The 9,128-nt window shown below is 40.3% G+C and overlaps 1 protein-coding gene across 1 annotated transcript in view; it reads left to right on the top strand.

Annotated features, from left to right (window-relative positions):
- The first annotated feature begins 792 nt into the window (after positions 1–792).
- Positions 793–9,128, top strand: part of LOC126195321 (ATP-binding cassette subfamily G member 4-like) — a 334,509-nt gene continuing 326,173 nt past the window's right edge. The window contains exon 1 of the mRNA XM_049933889.1: positions 793–945. Coding sequence (XP_049789846.1) covers positions 911–945 — 35 coding nt within the window. The 5' untranslated portion in view covers positions 793–910. The remainder of the gene's footprint in view (positions 946–9,128) is intronic.

Raw genomic sequence — 9,128 nt, 5'->3', positions numbered from 1 at the left:
TACACACACTGAAATTAGCATTAGTTAATGCTGACATGTCCCATGCAAAAGTTTTTATAACGGCTACTTGGAACACCTCTTCATTGCTTTTGTAATAACTGCTTCTTACTAAAATTCTCAGATTTTAAGCCCCTAAATCTGAAAGGCAAATCCATTCCAATTGAAACCATTTTCATTCTAACGTGCTCATGAGGCGACAGAGGAAGAAAATTTGTTAACCCTCACTTTTGTTCCTGACCTGTTGATCACTCGCCAGCTTACAGTCTTTTTGTATTTATTCGATTGCAGTGAGGCAAATACCATATTGTAATTAAACTTACTGACAGAGTTTACGACGATGTTTTGACCTATGAAATTGACATCGACAAATATATACTTTTATACCTATCTACAACGTCCACAGATTCTCCAACATTCTCTTATGAATAATGTGTTAACTTAAGTCCCTTAGTTCGAAAACCTTTCAAGAATGCGTCTGACATAACAATATAAGTAATTTCTCAACTAAACATAGAGGAAATAAACCCGAGAAACTGCGGTGCAATCACAATAAATTCCCCTTCGTCGCTCTTGACCAAATGACTTTCAACTGTTTGATTACATGCACATCTTCGGAAACGACCGACAACAAACAGACCTCGAAAAAATGAGGGTCTCCGTAGGCTATCAGTAGGAATGTTTTATCGGTAAATACTTAATAATAGCCAACGCTTTCCTAGCCTGTGAACGTATAAATTATATTTCATCACTCTAGATTTCCCTTTTGCTCAGTGTTCATATTCTGTTCGTGAAGGTGCACGCTAAGTAGGTTAAGTTACACACGCGCAAGACCTACATTCAGACAGTCGCGCAAGAGCCCTGTCTCTTGTCAGTTCAGTTAGAACGCTGTGGAGATTGTTGGAAGCTGAACATGGAGTCTGTGAATACCTTCATCAACAATATGCGGTAAGCTACTATTTCTGTAAACAGCATTACTATGTGACATGTGAATAGATTTGTGTTACTTACCTCATACTGGCTGGATAGTGGTCGAGCACCCACGTACCAATACGCCTCCTAATGTATAGTGTACTTAGCTGTTAAAGTCTATCTGGTTTCAAAATTCTATTTGCATTCCGATATGAGCAACATTTACGAAACAACTTCTGCACTGTCAATGAAGAAGAAAGCTTTCTATTTACTGCCAAGTTTTGGAACGTATCTGTAACTATTATGGTACCTAGAGCATTCGCCAGAGCGAAATTTTACGGTGATTCAGTGTGATTTTATTTATAGTTGCATACAGTGATGACTTCAACTTAATAGGAAGAGTAAATTTGCTGAGTCTCAGAAGGGCTGCTGCAGCAACAAGTTCGATTTTTAACTTTTTTACTCTCCTGTGAAAGCATGAAATGTTATTTTTTACGGAAAGATTGACACATAACGTGACGCAATTGTATCGAGTGTAAAAATAACTAGAATGTGTAAACAGTAGATCTAAGTATATTATGTAGAAAAAGATAAGGAGAAAGGGGAAGTAATAATCACCGGTGCAAGAACATTGGCACTGCGTTCGCAGGAATAAATAATTTTCTATCGATATGGCATAAGGAGAACAAACAGGTCCTAAAATAGTATACTGTTTTTAAGTAGGTGTTACCTTACATTAATACAGAAATAAAACAACGGAGGTAACCGATTCGAAGTTAAATAAAGAAAAGCAATCATTAATGTCGTGTCACTCATCAAAATAAATATCGTTAGCTATATGTAAAAAAGCTATCCATCGCAGCTAAACCTTTTTCAACAGATCGAATTCTTTACTGTGTAACAAATATTCTTTATAATGGTATTTCAAATGAAACGAGATAGCTGTCATATACCGATAGTTATGACTTTTTCTTAATGGCAGATAAGTAACAATTACGTGTGGCATAAAGTCCATGGAGGGGTAGGAGAGAATAAGAGCTGGCACATACCTCCTCCAGAAATCTGAGTGTAGTGTTTTTATTCTTTACAGAATTCTCGCGCATTTCTAGAAATCGTTGTCTAAACTGTATATTTAGCACTCCCGAGTGCGACGGGGAACATTGAGGCTTAGCAAATACTGCATAGCTTGAGCGTGTATGGGGTCAGGCTATCCACGGTAAAATATAGTTTCCTTGACGCGACGGCGGATTCGACGCTACTCTACTCTACAGTCTTGGCGCAAGTGAACATTGCCAAAGTACGTAAATAAATCCCAATCTTTTCTCGGTCGCTTCCTTCTGCAGTCGTCACCCAGCTGCAGTTTCAAAACGTAGCGCAAAATATGTCACTGTTGCAGTATTGCTGCGCGACATTCATTCTCGAACGTCAATTCCCATGAGGATAATCCCTTCCTCTGCTGCACAGCTTGATCTCGACAGTAATTTACAAGTTGTTCATAAAGAAAGAAGATACATCTAGGCTGCTGAGCCTATATACAGTCCTACACGGCATGCGACTGTAGTAGATTCTGAAAACACAACAGTGCTGTACTGTGAGTGTATTCGTCTATAGTTCATCTATGGACCCTAATATGACAGTCTAAAAAAAAAAAAAAAAAAAAAAAATCATTATCTCTTCTTGAAGTGAGAAAAAGAAAGTATGGAATTTCAAGAGCGAAAAGATGTTCTCCTCAGGAGCTGGGCCCATAACAAACTGTTAGGAAGTGTAACGCAGGGCTATATGCAGACTAATTTACGGATTGTGTAGCCATATGGGCATGAATGCGCAATAATATCTCAAACTGCATAGTCGAGCACCGTCTTGGTTCAGTTATAGGCTCTTAAGATCAGATTATATCGGACAATTTGAGGGTTATTGTAGATGTTTTCCCACATTTACCTCAAATACTGGCGCTGGCTTACAAGTCATCCAGATAACCCAAAAAATGCAGCTTTCAAAACACACTTTGTTCAAATTTTATCACGCAGATCGACGTTAGAAAATAAAAGACATGAAAAAATGCAATTAATCAGATCAGACGTCAAATTTCGGAAGCAAAAAATGTTATAGATAGCATCAAGAGTTGAATAACCGTTTTTTAGAGTTCATTTTCTATTTCTCTACTTGAGTGGAAATGAGGCAATTTTGAGAGAATGACAGTGATGTGGACACAAAGGAAAGCTAAACAAAACTCAAAAATGTACATTTGATCCTTTCATCTCTTTGCTGGTCTTCCAAGCGTATTTTACCTTGCGAAATATTTTGCCAGAATTGTAATGGTAATCCTGACTCCTCCATTCGCAACAGATGGGATGCCCATCTTTACCGATTTTATTCAAACTTTTCGTTCGTATCAAACATTTTCAGTCCTTCCTAGTGTTGATATTTCCTTTTTTCACTATCCAAGAGTCACCCCCACAGAGCAATGTTGACATCGGCATGACTCAAAATTTAAGACAAGTTTCTATTCTAATCTTATTTTGGAGAGATCTTCGAATGGTACCGTTTAGGTACCTTAATCTCTGTGATCTTGTTTTCTATTACTGTTTATTGCGTTACTTTTTTCTGAAGATTCTCTAGCTTTAGTTCCTGACTCGTTGGTAGGAAATAAGTTTAGGGTTTAATGTCCAATCGATGAAGACGTGTCATTAGAGACGGAGCACAAGATTGGATTGGGGAAGGATGGGAAGAAGATCGATCATATCCTTTCAAAGAAACTATTCCGACATTAGCTTTGAGCTGTTAAGTGAAATCGTGGAAACTGATGCCCTAAATGCTAGCCTTGCATCTTACCGCTGCACCATCTCACTCGGTAAACTCGTTGAATACGCTGGATTTAACTGCATGAGGATGTAATTTCAGATCGTTAATGGACTGAAACAGGGGAAGGGAATACAAAAGAGGACGAATTGGTAGCTTTTAATGATGATTATTGAAGGCAGTGGAGGATCAAATAGATAACGAGACAAGGCCTATTTGAAATCCTTAGTAACGTAGGAGATGCTGAATTTAATTGACGAAAGAAGAGCATACAAAAAGAAGCAGAATACAGACATCTAAAAGCAGGAAATCCTTGCGGAATAAAGAAGTGCCTGTGCCTATATTAATAACAAGAGATCAGATGGCAAGCCAGCACTAAGCAAGATTGGATATATACACTACTGGCCATTAAAATTGCTACACCACGAAGATGACGTGCTTCAGACGCGAAATTTAACTGACAGGAAGAAGATGCTGTGCTATGCAAATGATTAGCTTTTAAGAGCATTCACACAACGTTGGCGCCGGTGGCGACAACTACAACGTGCTGACATGAGGAAAGTTTCCAACCGATTTCTCATACACAAACAGCAGTTGACCGGCGTTGCCTGGTTAAACGTTGTGTATGGAGGAGAAATGCGTACCATCACGTTTCCGACTTTGATAGAGGTCGGATTGTAGCCTATCGCGATTGCGGTTTATCCGCGACATTGCTGCTCGCGTTGGTCGAGATCCAAAGACGGTTAGCAGAATATGGAATCGATGGGTTCAGGAGGGTAATACGAAACGCCTTGCTGGATCCCGACGGCCTCGTATCACTAGCAGTCGAGATGACAGGCATCTTATCCGCATGGCTGTAACGCATCGTGCAGCCACGTCTCGATCCCTGTGTCAACAGATGGGGACGTTTGCAAGACGACAACCATCTGCACGAACAGTTCGACGACGTTTGCAGCAGCATGGACTATCAGCTCAAAGACCATGGCTGCGGTTACCCTTGATGCTGCATCACGGACAGGAGCGCCTGTGATGGTGTACTCAACGACGAACCTGGGTGCACGAATGGCAAAACGTTATTTTTTCGGTTGAATCCAGGTTCCGTTTACAGCATCATGATGGTCCCATCTGTGTTTGGTGACATCGCGGTGAATGCACATTGGAAGCTTTTATTCGTCATCGCCATACTGGCGTATCACCCGGCGTGATGGTATGGGGTACCATTGGTTACACGTCTCGGTCACCTCTTGTTCGCATTGACGGCACTCTGAACAGTCGACGTTACATTTCAGATGTGTTACGATCCATGGCTCTACCCTTCATTCGATCCCTGCGAAACCCTACATTTCAGCAGGATAATGCACGACCGCATGTTGCAGGTCCTGTACGGCCTTTCTGGATACAGAAAATGTTTAACTGCTGCCCTGGCCAGCGCGTTCTCCAGATCTCTCACCAATTGAAAACGTCTGGTCAATGGTGGTCGAGCAACTGGCTCGTCACAATCGACAGTCACTACTCTTGATGAACTGTGGTATCATGTTAAAGCTGCACAGGCAGCTGTACCTGTGCATGCCATCCAAGCTCTGTTTGACTCAATGCCCAGGCGTATCAAGGCTGTTATTACGGCCAGAGGTGGTTGTTCTAGATACTGATTTCTCAGGATCTATGCACCCAAATTGCGTGAAAATGTAATCACATGTCAGTTCTAGAATAATATATTTGTCCAATGAATACCCGTTTATCATCTGTATTTCTTCTTGGTGTAGCAATTTTAATGGCTAGTAGTGTATATCCGAATGGGGTGGAAATCGGTGGAAGTGATGTACGTGTACATACAAGCATATGGTCGCAATTTTAGAAAAATTGGATGATTTATTCAAGAGAAAGAGTTTCACAAATTGAGCAAGTCATAACACTTTGGTCCACTTCTGGCCCTTATGCAAGCAGCTATTCGGCCTGGAATTGATTGACAGAGTTGTTGGATGCCCATCTGAGGGATATCGTTCCAAATTCTGTTCAACTGGCCCATTAGATCGTCAAAATCTCGAGCTGAATGGAGGACTCTACCCATAATGCGCCAAACGTTCTCAATTGGGGAGGCATCTGGCGACCTTCGTGGTCAAAGTAGGGTTTCCCAAGCATGAAGACAAACAGTAGAAACTCTCGGTGTGTGGGCAGCCATTATCTTGTTAAAATGCGACCCCAGGATAGCTTGCATGAAGGGCAACAAACGGGGTGTAGGATATTGTTGATGTACCGCAGTGCTGCATAGACACCGCATATGACGACGATCAAAGGGGTCCTGCTACGAAAAGAAATAGCACGCTAGATCATCCCTCCTGGTTGGCTGTATGGCAGGTGGCAGTGAGGTTGGTATCCCATCGCTGTCCGGGCCGCCTCCAGGAACCTTGTGGCTATCGTGGGAGCACATGGCACAGCATACACTGCCGTCCATGGTGACCGCACACCCTACTAAGAGGCATGTCCCACCTTTTGTAACGTCCAGGGGACCATCATAAATTGCGATCACTTCACTGTAATTATTGTTTTTGAATAAACGTTTCATCTATGTTCCTATCGTTGTCTATTTCTTTCTTTTACTTTCCATACCACAGTGTGGCAATTCTTTCTATGTATGGTCCAAGTTCCATCAACCTACCTTATATGGCAGTCAAACATTATGTGAACGTTACAATGAAAGGGAGGTGGATGGAAAAACGTAAGTAAACTGTTTTATTATTTCACAAGTAATAACCATGACTTTTAATACATCTATCCTACTGTAAGATAAGACTGTCACTGCCTTCATTGAAAAAGTTTGTGGTTGTCTACGAAACCACGATTGTACTTTGGCATGCAGGCCGACGGTCACGAATGTCTTTCTTCAGGGCTACAAAAATATGTAAATCGCATGGGGAGAGATCGGGACTGTGTGGAGGATGTTAAGAGCTTCCCGGCGAAACTTCTGCAGTGTAGTCGAAACAACGTTGGCCATATGTAGGTGGGCATTTTCCTGCAAAAGAATGATGCTGTCCATCAATATTCCTGGGCGTTTGGACTTGACATAATGCTTCAATTCTTGAAGTGCCCGCACACTAGATTTGATTAGATTTAGTATCATTCCAATTGATCCGTAGTGAGAAGGTCCTCCAGGATGTAGAACATGTCAGAGAAACAACAATACATGACAAATATTTACAACTAAAACAAATAAACTAATGTACCATTCCACAGGTCCCAAGTGGAATGATCGTCATTTTTTAATGAACACTATATGAAAGAGTCATTTAACAAATACTAATGCACTGAATTTAAAATAAAAAAGTTTATTTATTTATTTATAAGGTAATAAACATGTAATACAATTACTATAATACTTATTTACAATGAGCACATTACTGCACTGAAATGGTGCAGAAGTTAGATTGTACTTTTACACACACACACACACACACACACACACACACACACACACATATATATATATATATATATATATATATATATATATATATCAGTTGGTTTTACTGAGAAATTCATCAATGGATTAGGAGTTGGCCACCAATAAATCCTAAATCCTTTAGGCTTCTCTTAAACTGAATTTCATTGGTTGTTAAGCTTTTTATGGCTGCTGGCAAGTTATTGAAAATGTGTGTTCCTGAATAATGCATACCTTTTTGTACAAGACTAAGTGACTTTAAATCCCTGTGAAGATTATTTTTATTTCTAGTATTGATTCCATGAATTGATCTGTTGGTTTGAAAAGTGATATATTTTTAATGACAAATTTAATTAAGGAATAAATATATTGGGAAGCAGTTGTTAGTATCCCTAGTTCCCTAAACAGGCTTCTGCAGGATGTTCGTGAGTTCACACCACCTATAACTCTTACTGCACGTTTTTGTGGCTGGAAAACTTTAGCTTGGCTTGCTGAATTACCCCAAAAAATAATCCCACATGACATTATGGAATGAAAGTAAGCATAGTATGCCAGCTTTTTCATTTTTACATCCCCTATGTCTGACACAAATCGCATTGCAAATAGAGATTTGTTAAGACGCTTCAGCAGTTCTGTGGTGTAATCCCAAGAATTTAACACTGTCCACTTCTTCTATCTTCTTGTCATCGTATGTGCGTTAATTGGGGCAGCGTGTTCCAGAAAGTCAATGTGCAGCGGGCCCCTGCTGTCAAAGAAAATGGTCACTATGACTTTTCCAGAGCGAGTGTACGTGTTGTTTCGAGTACACAGCAGTAGTTACGCTCGGACGTGTTACAGAACGTCGACATAGTTCCGATCTCTCCCTATGCGATTTCCATATTTTTGAAGCCCTCAAGCCGTCGATTTGCTTTGCGTGAAGAAGTGTACGCCTTGGTACCATCATGGTTCCATAGGCAACTGCAAACATTTTTCCACGAATGCATTGACCGTCTTGTCTCACAGTGGGATAAATGTGTTAACAGTTATGGTAAAAATAAAAAGTTTATTTACATTATTCCATCTGTATCGTTTTCATTTGATTGTTTCTTGTACTACTACATTTACAGCACGACCGTTTCAGTTATTGTCTTTGCCACTCTCTCTCAGAGACCCTTGAAATTCAGTCTGTAACCGTGCTGCTGCTACGGTCGCAGGTTCGAATCCTACCTCGGGCTTGGATGTGTGTGATGTCCTTAAGTTAGTTAGGTTTAAGTAGTTCTAAGCCTAGGGGACTGATGACCTCAGATGTTAAGTCTCATGGTGCTTAGAGTCATTTTAGAGACCCTTGAAAATTTGGTGTTTGTACTTCACATCCTTAGAGCTTAGGCTCAAATTGAGTACTTTAGAAACTACATGTTTCACAAAGTGGCAAAATAGCCACTTTGCCTGACAGGACCAGGCAAAGTGGCCGCTTAGTTTTCAACTGAAAAATAAAGGATAAACAACTGTTTTGACAAAGAACTAAATATACAAAGTATATCAAAAAGAATCATATGATTTGGCACATCTATATTTCTGAAACTAATAACCATAAACAATGAATCTTGTTTTTTGATGAACGGGAAACTCAAAAAGTTGTTTTTCATACTTTTTCACAGATGTTCAATACGCCCCCCTTGAAATGCACGGCAAATGTCAGTGGAATATTCAAATTGTTCTCACAGTGTTTAGCATGTCTTGAGTTACAGATTCCACAGCTGCTGTGATGCGATGTCTCAGTTCATTCATTGTTGTTGGTAATGGAGGCACATAAACATAGTGGAATATTGCCTCGTCAATGAACACTAAGCATGGAAGAAAACTGCCGTCCTCCATCTTGCCAGGAACGAAGTTACAGAAATCCACACGTTGTTGTTTGTCACCTTCACGAAGAGCTTGCAGTACCTGAATTTTGTATGGCTTCACGTGTAAACTTCGACGCAACATACGCCAGACGGACATTGGG

This window comes from Schistocerca nitens, chromosome 7 (assembly GCF_023898315.1).
Source record: "Schistocerca nitens isolate TAMUIC-IGC-003100 chromosome 7, iqSchNite1.1, whole genome shotgun sequence".
In the NCBI taxonomy this organism is placed as follows: domain Eukaryota; kingdom Metazoa; phylum Arthropoda; class Insecta; order Orthoptera; family Acrididae; genus Schistocerca; species Schistocerca nitens.
The sequence above is the reverse complement of the archived record's forward strand: the minus strand, read 5'-3'. Positions and strand labels throughout refer to the sequence as shown.